Consider the following 23068-nt stretch of genomic DNA (forward strand, 5'->3'; position numbering starts at 1 on the left):
TAATAAAGGATACTATATTTTCATTCAGCATTCATCCATCATTTATTGAAAGCCTGTGTTGTGAGGACTGAATAAATAAATGGGTGTGAAGGACTTAGAGAAGTGCCCGGCACACAGGAAGTAATACTTTATATAAGCATAAATCTAAAATTAATCACAGTTTCATAAAACCTTGGTATCATTTGTTTAATAATTTTTTGTTGTTTTATTATGTAGGACAAACAGATGCTACCATAATTAGCTTTGAAAAAATAAATTCTACACATTATTTAAGTCTCTATAATATATAAATAGGAATTTGATAATCACTGATTAATCTAATGGTTGGCATTTATAAAATCACTAGCTAATAAATGAACTCTACCTTGAACATAAAGACAATGAGTATGGATGCCTTGAAGTCTCTGATACCAATAAGTAAATACTCATAAGTAAATAAGTAATAACAAGTAAAAAAAAAAAAAAAAAGTTAAATTGGTAAAATACCTAAAGTTGGTGACAGTGCAGTACAAACAAGGGTAGCTGCCCTTCTTCTTCCTTTCCATCCTGAATTAATTACTGATATAGCCCAGCGTCTGTGGTACTAGATCCCCAAGTTTTGGGGATGAATTTTGTGGAATTTTATTATCAACAGAGGCTTATTCTCCTTTTTTTTTTTAATATGTAAAAGAGAGTTTCATGCTCCAAGATACCTATCATCATCATCTTAGGACTGCTGAGAAATCCAACAGTTAAAAACAAAAAAAATACTGTCTATTGACTGAAATGTATTTAACTGATAATTTTCCAAACTAATCTTGGAACCACTTTAAGTAACAGTTACAACAGAATGCACAACGTTTGGGGTGATGATCACTGGAATCTAGTCAATCTTCCCGGGCATCTTACCTTGAATAAAACTACTTAAATTAAATATCACACTTAGTGACTAAAAGTAACTTTATATTAAGATGCATCACTCAGAATTTACCCAAATGAACACTGCTCTCCCCATATCATTGTTAGAGTTTTGAGTCTTTATGTTCATGCTTTTAATCTCTATAAGGTGGAGTCAGTATATTCCTAGACATATTTTCTATTTTTCTCTGAGGTATTTGTAAAAAATAAAGCATACTATATTTTCATTCAGCATTCATCCATCATTTATTGAAAGCCTGTGTTGTGAGGACTGAATAAATAAATGGGTGTGAAGGACTTAGAGAAGTGCCTGGCACACAGAAATGACTAAACAAGTGTTAAGTATAGATCGTCACGGACCAGATTCTGCAAGGCGCAGGTCCTTTCCAAATTCACGATTCCTGTAGCTGGAATCTAAGCCTAGATGCCAATGGATTATTGAGCTATTCCCAGAAAGGGCTTTCGTGGCCAAAGTCACCCAGCTATAGACACTATCTTTCACTCCCTCTGGAGCTCAAGTTGTTTTAAAAGCCATTCATATTGTTTCTCTTTCTCTAGGCAGGCACATACATACACACCCACATTGTCTTCTTTTTTTTTTCCCCTTTCTGCTACTATCTTTTCAGGTACTACTAGTTCTGACACTCTTTGACTTGTTTTTACATGCAGCTTGATGAGGCAGGAAATTTTTTAGTAGCTCATTTTAAAGACCAGTTTATAATCTGATCAACTTTTATTTCTTTAAATCCTATCTCTTTAAGAACACCAGAAAAAGTAAACATTTGGACTTTTAAATATTATTTACCATAGTAATTTTGACTCCTCTCATAATCCCTTTATATACACCCTAGATACAACACCCATCCTTGAAGGCTTCATCTATCAGTATTCCACAAAGCAAAGAGAAAGATTTTTGTAAAATATACAATTTATTTTGCTAATAAATGTATATAATGTCAGGAAACAAAAGTTTTCTAAATCTGTCATGAGTTAATAACTTAATAAACTGATAAGGCCTAATGTTTTTCTGATTAAACTACAGGTAGAGTTTTTAAGGTGTTGATATAACTATGCTTTATAAGAATAGTTCTGCAAAAATGTATTTGCTTTTATCTACTGGAGAAAACTGCCAAAATTAACAATTTGTAAGAACTTAACATTCTTCCAGCTTCCTACCAGGCTCAGAAGACAGAAGCCTCATGTTAGCCATATATGGATTTATCTTCTGTTCAACTACCTCCTAAGTCAAGCAAACCTGGGCAAGTCAGTTAACTTCTGTGTACCTCAGTTTCTTCTATGAAATGACTGTAACATAAGAGAGTGATCAAATGAAATAATCACTGTCGTCCAAATAATCTACCTTACATACGCCTCTCTGTTCCTTCTCATTTCTTCTGTCATTTTTCCATTCAACATCCTTCACCACGTTAGGCCAGATATTTTTCAAATTCCGTGGAAACAAAGAAGCCAACCAAATGACTTGTTTTGACAGGGTCATACCTAAAACTACCATTACGGTAGTTCACTTACTACGTATTTCCCCAAAAGTCTACGTATTACCTTTTAAATAAATCATGTATTTATATGGAGAGGAACTCACTGCTTGGAATACCATAATAAATTTTGCAAACTAAATAACCTCATTGTCATGATATGCTTATAGCTCAATTACTCTCTTTTATAAATATTCAAGTTTCTGTAGTTTAGAATTCTCTCAAAGTGATAACAACTTGGGTAGTTTTGTGCTTTTATGTGTATTGCCTTATTATATTTGACTGCAAAAGCCTCGAAAATAGTACGTATTTGGCACAGACATATGCTACAAACTAAGTATGGTAAAACCATAAAACTTTGCTCCTGCCATACGGAGCACACCGCCTCTCAGAGGACAGTCTGAACAGAAACACCACTGTGTTGTGTGTTTTTTTGGGGGTGGGGGAGGGGATGTATTTCAAATGTTCCTTGCTACTTTCCTATATTATGATAATGTTTTAGAGAGAGTTGTAACAGAGAAGGCTCGATAAGATGTGGCTTATACAATGAATATTTACATGGCTTGCTGTCCAAATATATATCTTTATGTGGTGGAATCAGCTACTGAAATATGCTACTCTAGCCCTCTCCCAAGGCAGAAAGGAATTAATTCTTACATGTATGAAATGGGGACACTTTAAACACACTTGGGACCCCGATGAGGAAAATAAATAATCAGAATTAGTGAACTGGTTGAAAAGAGACTGTCTGTCACAAGGTGACTAATGTTTCAAAGCAAATACTTTTAGAAGGGTTTTTCCATTGAATGTTGAAAGAAAGCACTGAGTAGAAAGGAAACCTGTATGAACTTCACTTCAAAATGGGAGAGAGGAATACTTCCGGGTGATGAGAAACTGCATGATCTAAGTATCATGTATTTCAAAATGTGAAGCTTTGCCCCATTTTCCCAAAGATAACAAAATTAGATTACCTGTACACCAGTTACTATGTGCCAGGCCCTACTCTAAGTACTTGCATATATTAGCTCACTTAATTTTTAACAACACTCTTACAAAGTAGGTATTAGTAGGACTATTTTATGTAGGAGGAAACCTCAGATGCAGAAAAGTGACTTGCATCAAGATCACACAGCAAAAAGGTGATGGAAACAGATGGCAGCCCCAGACAAATGGCTAGGGAGCACACACTTAAGCATTAAACTTAAATATATTTATTAATTTAATAACTGACCTGAAAATTCTCATGGATATCAATGAAACAATCAAATGGCTATTTATGTCAACTTACTAGTGTAATACAAATTTCAAAATCACATGGAAAATAAAATATTAATTGTAAATAATTTCTCGCTCTCACGAAACTTTACATCTGCATCTCTAACATCAATGACTTTGACATTTGCAAAGCTGACTCACTTTTTGAGTCATCCAATTGAGTTTACATTCCTTCTAATTTGTTTAAGGTAGTGATGTGTCTATACATGACATAGTGCTGTACAACATTCGTGAAGCTGATTTTTCATTTTTCTTGCAAGTTCTTTACAACGACAATCATTTACTTTTTGCTTTATAAATTGATCTTTACAATGTTTATGGTAATATCCAGCAATTGCAATTTTGAGATCATATTTTCAGGACTCATTATTAAATCTACGTAAAACTTCTTTAACTCCCTTATACCAATGCCATCATGTGACTCTTACAAACATTCCAAGCTAAGATCGCTTGAGGTCATTTCTGATTTATTTTCCTTATGGAAAAAATACATTCCTGTTTAAAAACAATAAATTGAGAGAGAACTTCATTATATAGAAGATTAAGGTGACTTATTTTCTGATAGTTGATTTTGATGGAAACAAAACCTTGTCTTATATATAATTTCCCCAACATTTGAAGGTCAGAAAAAATACTATGTGTGTGCACACGCTCTCTTGCGCATGCTCTCTCTCTCTCACTTATGCTAGCTAGTCAATGAATTCTATCACTTTAAGAAAGATATCTGAGATATATGGCATCAAGAATAATAGCAGAATTATTATTAGAACCATTGAAAGTGTCATTGAAAAGATAACTGTCTTTTTTTCAAAATGGAAATGTTTATTTGAGACCTCAAACAGTACAATCCAACTGTTTATACAAGTTTCCATAGAAACACGAAGGTAGTTGATTAATGTATATATGGCCAAATGAAATGTCCTGTTGCCTGTTAATAAACAGTTTTATGATGGATTTCAAGTGACAGCCACACTATTCTCACTTCAAATACACATACGTACACACACACGCACACAAATGCACGTACACAGGCATGCACTCTGCATATAATTCCTTTTCCTTTTCAATTCATTTTCAACCATCAACAACGACTCATTTGAAAAGCACGAATCCCTCTGGGAGATTCCAAAAAATTCTCTAGATTACCAGTCCAAGAACTTTCAATGAAAAACACAGCAACTGTTGGCACTGAGTTGGGTGATTTAAAAGTCATGTTCTGGGTAGTATTTCATCTGTTTCAAATTCCAAAGTCCTCTGTAAATTTTCTCTTAATGGTTTTTTTTTTTTTTTTGAGACGGAGTCTTGCTCTGTAGCCCGGGCTGGAGTGCAGTGGCCGGATCTCAGCTCACTGCAAGCTCCGCCTCCCGGGTTTACGCCATTCTCCTGCCTCAGCCTCCGGAGTAGCTGGGACTACAGGCGCCCGCCACCTCGCCCGGCTAGTTTTTTGTATTTTTAGTAGAGACGGGGTTTCACGGTGTTAGCCAGGGTGGTCTCGATCTCCTGACCTCGTGATCCGCCCGTCTCGGCCTCCCAAAGTGCTGGGATTACAGGCTTGAGCCACCGCGCCCGGCCTCTCTTAATGTTAATAATAATTACTGTGATTGCTTTGGGGCGAGGGGGCATGTATTGTGTAACAGGCAATGCAATGAATGTTTCATACATTGTCTCTTTGTTCTAATACCTATGAAGAACCCAGATGTTGCACTTCATTGCCGAAGAAATGAAAGCTCAGGCCGGGTGCGATGGCTCACGCCTGTAATCCCAGCACTTTGGGACGGCGAGGCAGCTGGATCACCTGAGGTCAGGTGTTTCAGACCAGTCTGACCAACATGGTGAAACCCCGCCTCTACTAAAAATACAAAAATTAGCCGGGCATGGTGGCATGCACCTCCCAGCTACTTGGGAGGCTGAGGCATGAGAATAGCTTGAACCCGGGAGGCAGAGTTTGTAGTGGGCCAAGACCATGCCAATGCACTCCAGCCTGGGTGACAGAGTGAGACGAAAGGATGGAAGGACGGACGGAAGGAAGGAAGGAAGGAGATAAGAAACGGAAGTTCACAGAGCTTAAGTGGCTCGTCCAAAACCCTCAGTAACAGGCTCCAAAATATACGTTTATCGACTATAAGCAAATCATGCAATCATACCATCTAGACTGTAACACTAATTAATATAGAAATACTGGTAATATTCTACAATTACTAAAACTTGAGTTCTCGGTCTCTTGTTTTCCAGAACCTAGTGGGACTGGTGCTATGGAAGCAGCAATCCCTGGAGAGGGAGGTAGCTGCTGGTACTATCAGAAGATGGTTTCTACAACCAATTAGACAACAACTTTGATGAGCTCCAAAGAGACTGCACTTAGTTATCCCAGCTGAAGAAATGCTCAATGGGGTATGGAGTTTGGGAAATGAGTGTTTAAAATCAAAGAAAAAAGATTCCTATGGGATCCATGGAGGATTCTAAGCTGCCTTATTTGTGAAAAAAAAAGGTTGGGTTTGGGAAGGAGGCCTTACACAGAATTAAAAACATTAATCCATAATTAATTTTTAACTCTTCAAAACTTATAAAGCTATCTTACACCTAAATGCAAATGAACTTAGATCTACATATAGTAGCATGGCTGAGACTGGCTAGCTATTCACCAGTGCCCTCTTGCTGAGTACATTGCTAGATTACATTTCCCAACCTCCCTTCCAGTTACGTAAGTGCCAATATAAATGAGTTCAAACCACTAGAGTACAAACAATTACAAGTGATTATGCCACTTCTATATCTTACTCATAACAACCTTCCACATGAGACTCTCCATGATCTTACCCTTTCCATTAAAGAGAGTCTCCACTGGAAGAAAACGCAAGCTTTGCATTGAAGGTTAAAGACAACTGAGCCAAAAAATGGAGAGGGCCTGCACCCCTGAACTACTATCTAGAAGGAATTTGTCCATTGATCAAGAACAACATCAGATTTATGAAAAAGAGACTTTAAAACAAATCTATTGTGTTTGAACCATTATATTTTTTGTTTGGTACAATAGCTATCATCACCCTAAACAAATACTAGGATCATTTTTGCGACCTATGACTGAAAAATCTTCCACAGTGAAAGTCTAAATGCCTTATGAAGAAGTAGGCAGGACTCTGATAACATGTGACTTATTTCACGGGATTGTGTGCAGTTTGGATAAAATAAACACGACAGTTCATTTACTTTTCAATTAACTAGTCAAACAACATTTATTGAAAACCAGTAGGCCAGACACTATTCCGAGTTTGCTAAATATAGCAACGAGTAAAATAAAGCCCATGCTGTCATGCATCTTACAACTAGTGGGTGGGGACAAATAATTAAATAACAAACAAGAAACTGTCAAGTTGTGATAAGTACTGCATCCAGCAAAGACGAAAAGAAACCGATGTGATAAACGGTGACTAGATAGCAAGGGATGACCTAAGATGTTATATTAAGACAAGAAAATTGTTTTCTCTTTTTTAATGCTCTCACTTATTTCCCAAAGGAATAATTTTAATTATATCATCTTCATGAAATATACAGACATGCATACAAAGTATATAAGCACACAAACTTTGTATATAACATTTTCACATATTAATATATAATACATTGCTAAGTATACTTCATATTTGTCTTTGTGTAAAGTTGAGATAAATCTAGCATATCACTAAGTCAAAGGAATATAATCATTAAATATATTATGAAAAATTATTGTGCTGTTTATGTAACTTAAGAACAAAATCAACAAAGTATTAGATTATCTTATGAACCAAAGACAGTATGAAATATATGGAGTTGTTCAGTGCCCTCTAATTTGGAGAGCACTAATATCTACCCAAATTTCAATACACAAATATTCTATGATGAAACTATAAGGCTTCCGAAAAACTACTTGTTTTTAAAAGTGCTGCTTCATAGGTTATGCGAAAAATTAGGTCTAGAAGCCACCTACTTGACTGTTTGATTTTGATGACTCATAAAATTTACTGAATAGGCTGACCACTTGAGAATAAATACTTCTTTTGAAATTTATGCTGTAGTCTTTCAAAAAAATGGAAGTAAACTTGATTTCATTAGGAATAAGAGTGGATGTACTCAAAACTCTGATTCCATAGACTTTATATCCTAGCATTTCTGTGTCTGTGTTGGGGAGTGAGTAGGAAGTTGGGGGAAGGCCATCAAAAAAATAAGAACATCACATAGTAGTGATTAGAGAATTAATTAAGTAGGATCCAGGATATAGGGGGTGAAAGGTCTCCCTGCTCAGGTAACATCTGAGTACAAGATATGAATGGAATGAAGGCCTGACCCCTGCAGAAGCACATGTGAGTAGCAGGCATTTCAGGAACAAGGACACTAAGATCAAAAGCCCAAGCTGGGGGTGGCGTTAGCATGTTTTAGGAATAGCGAGGTCAGCACAAGCTCTGACAAGGAGAGGGACTGGGGCAGAGAGATATTCAAGAGTGAAATTATGTGGGGAGCTATGGTAAAGAGTTTGGATTTTACCCTGAATGAGGTGGGAAGCCACTGAAGGGTTTTGGGAGCTCACAATGTACGAGTCAATAATTCAACACATTTTAAATATCAGCAACGGTGGTAATGTTGCACAAAAGATTTTCCTCATTTTAACATGAACCAATTCTACACACATACACAAAATAAAGACTATGGAAGGGCATAAAGAAAATGTTAACAATAGCTATAATTGCATAGTAGGATTATAGACAATTAAAATTTGTTTCTGCTTATCTACATTTTCTAAAGTTTTAAATATAAATATGAATTACTTTTCAGATAAGAAAAAGAAAACATTGGCCGGGCGCGGTGGCTCAAGCCTGTAATCCCAGCACTTTGGGAGGCCGAGACGGGCGGATCATGAGGTCAGGAGATCGAGACCACCCTGGTTAACACGGTGAAACCCTGTCTCTACTAAAAAATACAAAAAACTAGCCAGGTGAGGTGGCGGGCGCCTGTAGTCCCAGCTACTCGGGAGGCTGAGGCAGGAGAATGGCGTAAACCCAGGAGGCGGAGCTTGCAGTGAGCCGGGATCCGGCCACTGCACTCCAGCCTGGGCAACAGAGCGAGACACCGTCTCAAAAAAAAAAAAGAAAAAGAAAAAGAAAACATTTACAGTAATTCCACATAACTTTAACATAAAAAGATATTCATTACAACTTATATCAAGAGGACATCAAAAAACAGCACTAAAGCTTGTCTTGATATGTAAACAATGGATAGTGACTCAAAACTGTGAAGTTCCATCTATTCTAAGTTATCATTTATGGATACACTGGTTATATAACTTTGTCAACTGAAAAACTTTATATACTGTGTGGCTTCTCAAATAGTGCCTAAAGTATAGTAAGTAAATGTAATAAGCAAATCAGGCATGGTGGCTCATGCCTGTAATCCCAGCACTTTGGGAGGTTTAGGCGGGAGGACAGCTTGAGTCCAGGGGTTTCAGACCAGCCTGGGCAACATGGCAAAACCCTGTCTCTACAGGAAATACAAAAATTAGCCGGGTGTAATGACACACGTCTGCAGTCCCAGCTACTAAGGAGGCTGAGGTGGGAGGATCGCTCGAGCCTAGGAAGTTGAGTGAACTGTGACTGCACCACAGCACTCAAGCCCTGGGTGGCAGAGTGAGACCTTGTCTCGAAAAATAATAAAAATAATTAATAATCTCCACCCATTCCTCATACACACAGATGTATATATTCACACACACACAGAAAACTACCTTGATTTTAGATGACAATTCAGATCCTACCTCTAAAAATTCGCTTCTAGATTTCATGCAACCACCACCACAGGTGCTAACAAACACACTAGGTATTCACGTTATGTGCCTACTGTATCAATTTTTCCTTTTTAAAGATATCCACGTTAGGATTTATTTCCAAGGACTTCAATGATAAGACATTTAATTTCACATTTATTTTCAAAGGCTTGATGTGTCAACCCTGGCATGCCAGGTAATCTCACTGCTTTGGCTGTCGGGAGGGCACTATGCAAGAACTGACTGAACATTAGTGGTGTATTACTCACTGCCTAGGGCCAGTAGGAATATATACTCATAAACTGCAAGAAGTCTAACAGATTTTTCTCTTTTCCTTCATCTTTCCTTTTTTTGTAAACCTTAGACACATGCCATTAAATGAATAGTCTGAATGACTATGACATCATCAAGCACACATTACCTCATAAAGAGATCCCCTCACTTCTGCCAATGCTCCAGCATTTTTATGACTTTCTCAGTCACCTGCCATGACTGATTTACATCACCAATTGAGTAACTCTCTTAGAAAGTACATTCTTCCCAAATTAATACAAACTTTTAATATTCTATTGCTGTATTAAGTTTTGTTTACTTTCCTCAACTTCAACTACTTTCTCTAAATTTTTCTGTTAAGTGTGTATGCGTATGCATATTGATGTATCATCCTAGGTTGAAATCAGGGAAACAGAGTAGCATTCATTAAAATCCACTTAGAGAAGCTGATGACTGGTTAAATATAATCTATGGTGTCAGTGCACATGCATGCACATACACAAAAGCATGAATACTCTGAAAACGTCGATGCAAACAGTATAACTTCCATAACCTTGAAGTTACATAGCCTCAATTCACCTTAGGAAAACTCAGAACTTATAAAATTAACCAAGCTCCCACTATGTGTGACAGCACTCTGAGAGGGGATTTACAAATATGAACCCACTTCACTGTGGTGCTACTGTACTACCACTGTCCCATCTTGCTTCTTGTAACCCTCTTCTTCATGTTGCAGCCAGAGGTAAACTTTTAAAACACGATAGGAAAATACACACCTGATCCTGTCACTCTCCTGCCTAAAATGTTTTAGTGGCTTCTCTTTCCCTTTGGAAAAAGTTATATTCCTAACCACTGCACCCTACTGTCTTCTCCTTTTGATCTTCTCACACTTACTTCTCTTCCCCTCAGTCTCTGTACTAAATATATAAATCTATTTCTGGTTACTTTAAATACAGAGAGATACTCTGTATCTCCTCCTGGGTCTTCACTGTTCCCTCTTCCGGGAAGAATACTCTCACCCCTGGCCTGGCTAATTCTCTGAACCCTCCTCCTGAAGTTAGAAATTCTTGTGAGATGTTCCTGTGATACCCAGAATGCTGCCTGTCACAGAACTTAAATCCCTTTACAGTAGCTGCTGATTTAATAATTCAATGCCCTCTCTAGGTATATCTGTCTTTTTCATCACGCTTTCCTAGCTTCTCACATAGTGCCTAAGGTATAGTAAGTATTAAACAAGCAAATCATTGAATTGTTAACTCCAGTTTAAAGTAGAAGATATTGAGGCTGAGATAAATTGAACATGGATGGTCTGATCCCAATGTTCTTTTCCTTACCAGCTCTATAGTCAACCCCTTCCATCAGCAATTATAGGCAAGATCACCAGAATAAAACTAAAACACAATGACCAGCAACTGTAGTTATGCAATAAATTTAGTTTAGCTTTCCTGGAAGCCAGCACCAAAAAAATTAAGGACAAAACTTCTGAACTCAACAAATTTTTAACTTCCTATCATAGATCTCAACAAGAAGCCTGCCAGATGAAGAGTATATAAACTTACTCAGAACAATAAGATTCATTCATCTACTTAATTATCCAACAAGTATTTACTGACATCCTGTAACAAGCCAGTCACTGTTACAGGAACTAGTGATTTGGCAATGACTAGGATTAGCAAAATCCCTGCTCCCTGGAATTTACACTCTTAAATCAGAGAGGAAGGGTTTGAGGGGGGGAAGGGGAAAGGAGGAATATGTAACAATAAAAAAATTTTAAAACGATTTCAGCTATCAGTAAGTACTGTACAGACAATACCAAAAGAAGAGCGTGTAATAGATGGTGATGGTTGGGAATGGAGACTCTACTATTTAAGACTGGGTGATCTGAGAAGGCCACTCTGAGAAAATAACATCTGAAATGAGAGGTGAATAAATACAAAGGATCCAGCCAAAGATGTGGAAGGAAAGCTTTACAGATGGCAGGAGTATCCAGGGTAAAGACTTTAGGTGGGATAAACCTAGGAACGGTCGAGAACCAATTTCAAGGTGACTGGAGTAAAGAGTGAGAATGTTGAGGGAGAAAACATGCACTCAGAATCTGACGGTTCTGAGAAGAGTTCATGCACTGGAAGGTAAGGAGTGAGAAAGGCTGAGTGGTACAAATAGGGTCAGGGCAGTAGGGACTAAGCCTACCAAAAAGTAGGCTCTCTAAGTGCAATGAGAAGTCACTGGGTTTTTTTAAACAGGAAGTTAACAAGACCCAGTTATGTTTTATAAGATAATTCTGGCACGGGGTAGGGAAAATGGCTTGTAAGGGATTAGAATGGAAGTAGGAAGTCAAGTTAGAATGGAGTGAGGTATACCATCTGGACAACAAACTTAAAAATGGCCTTTCAAAACCTAACCTGGAGGTACTTTAGAGGAGCCTCTATATTCAGCTATTCAACTTTTTAAAAAAGTAAAAATTTGATAGGCTTGAAGCACCATAAAAGTGATTAGGTATATCTCACAAATCGCTACAATACTTTAGTACTGGCTTCCTACAAATTATGTGGGTGGATAACCAAATTTCCAAGGTCAGATTTTGAAAATTCTCAAGTTACTGCAGTGGTAATTTATGAAATATGGATACTTACTTTGACTAAGTACTTAACATCACCAGGAATTAGCATCAGGAGGTCAAAGATTATGATATGAAATTATACAGCAAATACATGGCTAGTTCCAAGATGACTGTGTAACTCAAGAAAATAATTTTAATTCTTAGTTCAGTTTACTCACAAGTGTGGAACAGACATAACAAGGTCTGTACTGCCTACCTAACAAGATAGTTGTGAGAACAAATGGAAAACAGATGTGAAAGAATTCTGGTAATATAAAGCATTATGCAAATACAAGTTTTTGTATAAAGCACAATGATAGACCTGGAAGAGCCTGAGGATTCATTTAGTATAATCTTCTCATTTCACAGCTGTAGGAACTGATATCAAGAGAGGTGAATTAGCTACGTCACTGCTAAAAGCAGAATTTAGATTTTGCTTTTATATCATAGAAAAATATTAATTTAAATAGTTTCCAAATTTTCTACAATGTAAACTGTATCATTAATTTTAAAGACAAGTATTCCACAAACCCCCATAAATCCTAAGAGGGAAAAGTAACTTGGAATTCTTTATTAACAATTTATTATGCAGGTAAACAAAAATTTACATATTTTTACTTCAATTCCATGATATACATACATTAAATATGATTGTTCTTAGAGAACCATGTAACTTTCATAATGCTTTATAGTCAAGTCCTATCACTTAAGGAAACATCCAAGTAGCTTTACCTGGTTTTTGGCACTGAATTATACCGAAGGCCTTCAAAGTTTGATCTTCAAAATAATCCATATTAATATTCTTCCTAAATAGAATGTCAGTATTTCTAAAATTCGGTATCACCTAAATTCCTAAGAAGCTTTTATCAAAATTTTTTTGCTGCTTAAACAATATTTATTTCCATATTTTATTAAAATGTTCAATATTAAAGAATCACATGACATAACAATAGTGATAGTTAACAGTGTTAATCCTAACTTATCATTAAGATTGCTAATGTGGATATTCAGTGATTGATGTTTACTAGCTACTTACTGCCTCCAGTCTTTTTACCCAAATTCAATTTTATCTAAGTTTAATCTACTCACAAGAGAAAAAAAATCCTCCCAAGATGAAACAATTATCTACTAATTCTAAGCTTACTAACATGTTGCCTATACCTACGTTTTTGTACTTATTAATTTTTCTCTTACACATTCCATAATTATTTATCAAATGTTTTTTTATGTTAAACACATCCCAGACATTACAGACAGTGATGAACTGAACAGATGAGGTACATACTTTCATGAAGCTTGCATTCCAGTGGGGAAAGACATAATAATCAAGCAGTAATAACATGAACAACAACAACAAACAAAAACCCAAAATACAATAGTCAATGCTTGGCAGAGAATTAGAATAATATGGTGTAACAGAAATGCCCGAGGGGCTACTTTGAACTGGCCTGCCAGGAAAACCTCCTATAGCTGACATCTGAGAGTCATGGATCCAGCCAGGTAAGCATCACAGGTAAAATTCTGGGCAAAATAAAACATGGAGCCTCAAAAGGCTCCATGGCTTGGTCTGTTAAATGTACAAAGGGAGGATCAAGGCAACGGAAGCAAGAGTGGGTAAGATGGAGAAAAGTCCAATGACAGGAAAGAAGAACAAGTGGGGCTAGTTCATGCATTGTTCTCCAGGGAGCGCAGATTCTACTCCAAGTGCAATAGAAAGCTACTGAGGAGTTTTAAAAGCACAGAAATGACATTGTTTGATTTATATTTTATAAATCTGATTTATATTTTATAAATGTGAAGAATAGCATGCAGAAGAAGGGCAGATGAGAAATAAGGGAAACACTAGGAATAGTACAAGTACTATTAGGTATTTGGAACAGTACAACACCAGGAACCCAGGAACCGTGTAAGTGAGACGATGGTAGCTTGGACCAGGGTGGTAATAATGGAGATGGAGGGAAGAACGTCAATTCATGGTGAGGCAGGTAGAAGAAATAAGACTTGCTGAAGGATACAGAGGTTTGAGCAACCTGAGGAACCAAAGATAGGTTTGGGGTTTCAATACGTGCATAGATGGCAACCTCAATGATTTGAGATGAAGAAAACTAGGGACCCTAATAGTTTGTTGACTGCATGGCTGGTTGGTTGGTTGGTTTGGGTTAATATTTGGTGGTGGTGGTGGTGGCTGGGGGGAACAGTTAAGAGTTGCATTTTAGCTATGTCAAATCTGTGACAACATCCACACTAAAATATCCAGTGGGCAAATAAATAGACTCTTAATTTTAAAAATTATAATCAACCAACTGATGTTTCGTTTTGGGGGCAAAACTTTGTAAAACTTCACCTGCTTATTGAGTGCTTACTAGTTAACGCATACAAGTACAATGATGATCAAGATGACAATGATAATGAGGGAGGGAATACTTTGATCCATACTGTGGTGAGACAGTGATTCTTGAAATCCATAAACAGATGGGGTAACTAGATAACAGGCCTCAAGGTTTCTCTTCCTTTTGAGGTAAGCCCTACTTAAAGTAGTTCATACATGAAGCCCACCACAGGAAAGTAAAATAGGAATTCATTTATATTTTAAAGTTTGCTTAAACGTCTACACTTTTGCTTATAAATATCTTAAGGAACTTGAGAAACACCTAGTGTTTCCTCCAAACACAGAAACCTAATAAAAGTTCAAGTGAAATATGAACTTGGCTAGATACTTGCCATTTGAATTAATGTAGCTTTGTAAATAAATTCTGCTCTTTAATGATTTCAATTTTATCAACAGGATTAGCAAACCTCCTGAGATAGAATCCTTCCTTTAGACTGTAATTCACAGAACTCAGATTAAAATCAATAAAAAAAATAGTAACCAAGACATCAATAACAAAACACACCAAATAAATCAGATATAAACTTTGGTATTTTTAATGTGTCCTCTTCACTTGAAGGCCAGCATCTGACATCTGTGATTCTCTGGTGCTTATAAACTAGATAGCTTTGTGTAAACTAGATATATACATACCTTCATATATGACTAAATAGGGCTTATTCAAATGTATTCTACCAACTATGGAAAACTGGAACATAAAAAAAGAAAAGCAATAGAGGTAGAAAAAAATCTCCTGTCAACACAAGAAGAGTGTGTTTCTTTTCTTTTCTTTTTTTGAGACAGGGTCTCCCTCTGTCACCCAGAATGGAATGCAGTGGTATGAACATGGCTCACTGCAGTCTCAACCTCCTGGGCTCAAGTGATCCTCCTACTTCAGTTTCTCAAGTAGCTGGAACCACAGGCATGGTCCACCACCCCCGGTTAATTTTTCAATTTTTTTTTTTTTGTAGAGACAACCTATGTTGCTCAGGCTGGTCTCCAACTCTTGGGCTCAAGTCATCCTCCCACCGTGGTCTCCCAAAGTGTTGGGATTACAGGCGTGAGCCACTGCACCCAGCCAGAAGAGTAAGTTAAGGAAAGACACCTTTAAACAATTTTCAAGAATTTTATATATTTCATATATTCCAGTTAATGATGGTTCAAATCTATGAGATATTTTAAAGTGAACTGAACCAAAAACGAAGATTTATCACCTTAATTCAGGAAAAAAGGGATAAAGTGTCTATTGGAATGAAATCCAAAGGAGTCAGGCACTGCATATCCCCCACCAGGGCACTATTTCGTTTACAATTCGTGTGTGTGTGTGTGTGTGTGTGTGTGTGTGTGTGTGTGTCTCCATGGGGGTGGGAGGTAGGCATTAACTACATTCTTAATATTTCCAACCTGACTTCTCCATGATCCCTTAGGAAAAATTCGTAAGGTGCTCAATTTCACAATTCCTGAAGGACTGCTTGGAGTTATGTGTACAAGAAAAGGCTTATATAATCTTCTCCCTCCAAATCAATGCTGAGGCAAGAAAATACTTGGCTTACACGAGAGTAGGGCTGATAGAGTTAGTACATTACTGTGTTACTACGTTAGGCAAAGGTAGGTGCTTTTCTTCGTTGATTTGGGGAAAACTCTAAAAAAACAACTGTTATTCTGGTGGGATGTGATGGGAAGTTAAGAGGAGCCAATGACGGCAGATTTCAGAGCTTGTATGTTACTTTTCAATAAAGAAACTTCAGCCTGACATTGGTCATTTTTCTTAAATTAAAATACAATTTCACTGTGAAACAGCCTAAAATCAAAAGTTACATTTAGCATATAAGAATTTCAGTGCTAACACCTCTTTTGGCACAGATTCTCAGTTTCTACTGCATGCAAATTTGGGGAGGGGGGTGGAGAATGAACTCATGGCTTAAGAATCTGGCAACTGCTTGAATTTCACTGTAAAGACGCATCATTAAGAAGCTAGGAATCTGACTCACTTAATATCAGGCTTCAGCTAAATACTTAAATGGTTACATAACGCCACTAATTTTTAAGAACAAGAAAGGATTAAAAAAAAAAAAGTCATGGCTTTAGGATTTCCTCTGTTTTTCATACTATAAAAAATGTCTTGTTTGATCCTTCGATATATAAAAAAACTTATTTGCTTTCTTCTTGAAGAATAAAAGATCTCCACATCTTCATACAGATGCCCATTATTAACCTGACACTCTAAGATGTGTCTTTCTTTGGCATTAGATAATTCATTTCTCTCTGACAATGATTCATGTTTACAATATAAGATAAAATATGAGAAATTCCATTGTAATAATTAAAATATCTCTAAAATTCCAGTGAATTCACACATTATCAAATAACTGAACTGAAAACCAAAAACCATGCTTTAAACCCTGGATGCTTCACACCATGCAGATGACACATCGGAACCAATAACAAAAGTTTTCACTCAAGCTTTGACATTTCGACATGTAGTAGATATAACTTAAAAATTTTGGAAAAGAAATAAAGAACATACTGGAAAATTATTTTTTAAAAATCTTTTAAACTTCTCTATGAATAGTTTCTCAACTTAGCTGTAGTAAAAAAATTTACTATGTTTAGAAAAAAAATTTCTATGTTTATCATTAATCAAAGGTACTAAGTATATCATTTACCAAAGGTATTATCTCTTTTGAGATAAGTGTCACAAACAACTAACATGAATTTGCTTAAGCCTTAAGAGTTTCTTTTCCCAGTATTTCGAAAGGGGTAAGGAGAATCAGATAAAAGAAGATATTATAACTTCCTATAAACACTGTATTTAGAGCAATAAGAAAGCAAATAACAACGTTCCTCTTACATACTCAGCATTAAATTATCTTTCACAAAGCAAAAGGCATTTTTTTAAACCGATAAAGCAGTATGTGCAGTTATAAGAAGTATAGAACTCCCACATCTTGGCCTTTACATTCTTCTTCTTAAAAGAACGCAGCATTTATGAGCCCCATAATGACTATTTTAAATCCCTGAATCACATTGCAATAGAAAAACACTGTATAGCACAATGTATAATGGCATATTTAAATACAGCTCCAAATCCCATGCTTCTATAATCTATATTAAGTTGTGAGCAAATAAAGACATTTCTACCTTGATCATTTCTTAAGCAAAGGTTAACCAGAAAGGCAAGCCTTAGGAAGAAATAGAATACATACCATGATGTAGTCTCTTTCGTTAGAAAAGGCAAGAAAAACAGATTTAAATTAAGACTTGGTGTATAAAAGCCGAAAGCATAGAATTTGTATCCACATAATGAACTGATGTCTCCTCTAAAGACGTCAGATTGCTGTTCAGCTAAACTATCTAAAAATACCTCCTTGCAAACACACACACGAAATGACTACAAAGACAGGTCTTACTAAGCAGCTCGACTTGCACAAAATCACTTAATAAGTGGGAAAAAATTGAAGTACTTAGGGAAAAAATAATACAAATTTTTCATATCAATTATGGTCTTTTATGAGCTATTTTGCAAACCAGTACCAATGTGTAAAGAGTAGTTAATAAAGGATCTTAAAGCAAATCGTAATTAATCTAAGATGTCCAACAGAAAATCATGTTCTACGAAGTTAAAATCAAATAAATAAGTCTCTGAATCACCATCAACATTCTATTTAAAAATCAAGAAAAGGAAAACATCCTAGCTGAAAAAGCAGGAGTCGAATTCATGGATGCCACCGTGTGTCAGGCCATGTGCCAGATATGTAATTCCTGCAAAACCTATGAAGTATGCATCATTAACAGCACTTGACAGATCAGGAAAAATGGTTCTGAACATTGAAGCAATCTGCCTACTGTCACACAGATACAGAGAAGAGTTGGGTTCCAACCCACATAGGAATGACTCTAGAGCATTACAATCTAACAACAATAACTGGCATTCACATAAGCTTTACAGTGTGCAAAAAGATTCGGATGACATGAACTCTAGTTTTCTCATTTAAACCTCAAGTTTTCATCTAAAGAATGAGAAGCAGAATCCCATTTTGCTCCTAATATTGTTAGATGACTAAAGAAAATCACACACACACACACACACACACACACACACACACACACACACACACACACACACACATACAGAGTACTTAGTAAAATAATTGTAATTATTACTGTAACTATTAATAATTCTTTTTTCTTTTTTTTTTTTTGAAACAAAGTTTCACTCTTGTTGCCCAGGCTAGAGTGCAATGGCCCAATCTCAGCTCATTGCAACCTCTACCTGCTGGGTGCAAGTGATTCTCCTGCCCCAGCCTCCCGAGTAGCAGGGGTTACAGGTGCACACCACCGTGCCCAGCTAATGTTTGATATTTTAAGTAGAGAAGGGGTTTCACCACGTTGGCCAGGGTGGCCTTGAACTCCTGAATCTTCAGGTGATCCACCCGCCTCAGCCTCCCAAAAGTGCTGGGATTACAAGCGTGAGCCACCATGCCCAGCCAATAATTTTCAAAATAATATTGTGAGGTAGACCAGTATGACAATCATGACCTCCATTTTGAAGGGAGAAATCAGTAACTTTAAGAAGTTAAATGACAGCCAGATGTGGTGGCTCACGCCTGTAATCCCAGCATTTTGGGAGGCCAAGGCGGGCGGATCATGAGGTCAAAAGATCGAGACCATCCTGGCCAACATGGTGAAACTCCGTCTCTACTAAAAATACAAAAATTAGCTGCGTGTGATGGTGCATGCCTGTAGGCCCAGCTACTCAGGAGGCTGAGGAAGGAGAATCGCTTGAACCCGGGAGGCAGAGGTAGAGGTTGCGGTGAGCCGAGATGGCGCCATTGCACTCTAGCCTGGAGACAGAGCGAGACTCCATGTCAAAAAAAAAAAAAAAAAAAAAAAAAAAAGAAGAAGTAGTTAAATTACTTGTCTAAGCATTGTGCAGCTAGCTAACATCAGAACAAGAACTCAAATCAAGGTCTCTGGTAAATAAATTACTTTATTGTTTTACTACACAAAAAAACCTAGTTGGAATAGTTCCTTCCTATTGCTGTGTAGAGGTCCACAGTTGAAAAAATTAAGACTTTTGTTTTAAATATGCTTACTAAAATGCTTGAAGATAATATGCAATGAGTACCATTAATAAGTTTTGCTACACTATGTATGATGCTTCAACATAGATCCAGTTTGTTCTCAGGCTCAGGGTTAACAATTCAAAGTCACTCATTAACTTTATTATAAACAAACTGATGACAATATCTTTTTCCACAGCAGCTCTGGATGACACTTTAAGGAGGGAACAATACAGAGAAAGGAGTAATATATATACACGTGGCTAATAAAGCCAGCACGTGACATGAACTCCTTCAAGGATGTGCTCTTGTCCTACCTAGTCTAACACCACAGCCATCATCATCAGACATACACTCTTTTCAGAGAGTAGGGACTGAATACAGTGCCATTAGCAGTGCCAAGGAAGAAGAATCCATAATCAGTGGATTTCAGGGCACTCTGTTGTGGCCAGGTGAAAATATATCCTAATACAGTTTTCTAAAAGGTCTAATTATATTTCACAGTCAAAACCGTAATAAAGATAAACCTAATTATTATTTGTTTATATGTATTTTAAATGGCTAAGACTATGTTGCTAAGTCAGTCTGGCTGAGAAAACTCTTTCATCTGGCTATATACTAAAATTAGCTCCCTATAGATTACTTATCTAACTAGAAACAAATTAAGAGAGCAATTATATCACCCAAATAGTAAGTCAAAGCAGGATTATTTTCTAAATCCAAGTCTAAAAAAGGATAACATGAAAGACCTCTGGCAAACCATATGGATGGGAAATTTCAGATAAGCGTGGTGACCTGCTCCTAAAAGGTTAAATTAACAAGAGAAAATGTGCATATAGGCCAGGTGCAGTGGCTCACACCTGTAATCCCAGCAGTTTGGGAGGCCAAGGCGGGCAGATCACTTGAGCTTAGGAGTTAAGAGAGCAGCCTGGCCAACATGATGAAACCCTGTCTCTACCAAAAATTCCACAAAAATTAGCTGGGTGTGGGTGTGGTGACACGCACCTGTAATCCCAGCTACTCGGGAGGCTGAGGTGGAAGAATCACAGGAACCCAGGAGGCGGAGGTTGCAGTGAGCTGAGATCACACCACTGCACTCCAGCCTGTCCAGCCTGGCTGACAGAGTAAGACCCTGTCTTAAAAAAAAAAAAAAAAAAAAAAAAAAGAGTAGTTCTTCAAAACAAAATTGTATTCTTGCAATTCTGGCTAAGACTGAGGAACAATAAAATACTCTGGTTTTATTTCTATCAGGATCAAGGTAAAGTTACTCTACATTTTATGTCAGGGATGGTAGCAGTTATGACACGGCACTTATGAAATCCCTTTGAAATCTATTTGAAAGAAAATCACCTCTAAATGTTGAGGGAGGAATAAACTGTTCGTGGACTTTCTGATAAGAATTATAATCCACAGGACACACTGAAAACAAAAGGAACTGTCTATCCTTTAACCTATGTACAAAGGACAGGTATTTCACGTAGCTTCCCCAAATAGACCTGTGTGTGCACATGCATCTGCACATACAAGAAAATCCTGCCAATGGCTCCACCAGGCATTAGCCTGTGACTTCGAGAAAGTTACTTTATCTCTATGTCCCGATTTCTTTAGTATGTGGAGGCAGCACTCTCACATTATTGTGAGGATTCAATGAGATAATAAATGAAGAGTTTCAAACATTGCCTAGAACAAAGGGAGCCTTCCATTTTAACTAATGATATCATTACTGTTGCTTTTTCACTCTAATAACAAACTAGTAAAAAGAAGGTTGCTGCTGATATGGAACGGTAGGCGATGGAAAAGGCAAACCAACTTAAGGACAGTCACCTAAAGGAAAGGGAAACATCAAGTGTACTTGTAAAAGACAAGTGTACTGTCTCTGCCTCACGTGTGTAACAGGTTTAATTTTCCTTACCTCCTGGATAGTGTGGATAAAATCTTCCTACAAAAATGTAAGACTTGTATTTATGGGTTGTGTATTATTCTAAGCACTTTATAGGTTTTACCTCATTTAATCTTCACACAACCATATTACCTCCATTTTACAAATGAAGATTCCATGTTAAAGGGCCATACAGCCAGGGTCATACAGCGAATGAGTGGGGAAGCCAGATTATATATCCAAGTTACTGATTCTAGAATTTTCTGACCACAATGCTACAGCTCTTACTAATCCCTTCTCTTAACATAACTTTGTTCACAAAGGTCACAACTGGCCAGATTACTGTTTTCGTAATCACATGTGCAAACTATTTCCTAACGTGGGCTATTTTTATAGATGGGTTACTAGCAGCAGTTTCACTTCTAAGTCAGATTCCCCCCTTCCATCCACTGCTAAATTTCGAGAGCTCCTGTGGAACCCTGAGTAGTTATTTCAATATATTTAAGTACTCAGGTTCTTTAGGGGTAGGAATGATAACATTATATAAATTACAAGAGTAGAGTATTTAAAGCAAAGTGGGAGCAGGTCATCTTCAATCCCACTCTATCCTGGATTTTTTCAAACCCTGTGTTCCAGGACTTCCAGATGACTCTGATGCACAGTTCAAATTTTCCAAAACTCCATCTGCCTGAAATGCCTTTATTCACCATGTTCATATGCATTCACCTGGTGGGCCCCAGCTACCCCCTGCACACTCCTCAGTCAGCCCCCATACATAACAGTGGGTACACATGTCAGCAGATCCCTCATCTCCTACTATCATTCTGTGAGCAACTCTAAGATAGGGGACGTCTTATTCACAATCAAATAACCAAGACAAGTGAATGATGACACTGAATTTTCCTTAACAAGTGAATCTGCTGTAAGGAACCTGGGAAGGTTAACAGCATATCCAGTTGTACTATCTGCACATTACTATTAATGTAATACACAGATGTTATTATTGAATATATTAAACATAAACATTAAATATGTTAATGGCTAATACCACATTTCGTGGATTCTAAAAGTTTATTTCATTTCAACATCTTTGAAATTAAGATCCAATTAATAATCAATGAAAACAAAGTACTGGGTCATTTAAAGTAAGGTGAGTCAAGCAGTGACATTTTCATGGAAACACATATACAGTCAAATTTTAAAGGAAAATAACATCAAGGAATTCTTGATCCTTTCATCTGCTGACATCATAAAGTTAGCAGTGAGCAGACTGTGCCCAGATCAACAGAGATAGCTTGATTCTACTAGTCACCCTAAAAGACCATACCCATGAACGTTAACACCACACTGGTACCCTGGCCACACCAAACAATTTCATTTCACTATATTCAATGGCTAATGGTTTTCTAATTATTATATGTATCCACAGA

General features: G+C 37.0%; 1 protein-coding gene across 18 annotated transcripts in view; it reads right to left on the reverse strand.

Moving 5' to 3' along the window:
- The window catches only part of LOC105488645 (Rap guanine nucleotide exchange factor 2), a 259652-nt gene that overhangs the window by 59272 nt on the left and 177312 nt on the right, over window positions 1-23068 (reverse strand). The window contains exon 1 of one of the 18 annotated variants that reach the window (XM_011752903.3): window positions 17903-18759. The exons of the other annotated variants lie outside the window; for them this stretch is intronic. Coding sequence (XP_011751205.2) covers window positions 17903-17905 — 3 coding nt within the window. The 5' untranslated portion in view covers window positions 17906-18759. Of the gene's footprint in view, window positions 1-17902; window positions 18760-23068 lie in introns of those variants that run through there. 18 annotated transcript variants of the gene reach the window in all.

This window comes from Macaca nemestrina, chromosome 3 (genome assembly GCF_043159975.1).
Source record: "Macaca nemestrina isolate mMacNem1 chromosome 3, mMacNem.hap1, whole genome shotgun sequence".
Classification (NCBI taxonomy): domain Eukaryota; kingdom Metazoa; phylum Chordata; class Mammalia; order Primates; family Cercopithecidae; genus Macaca; species Macaca nemestrina.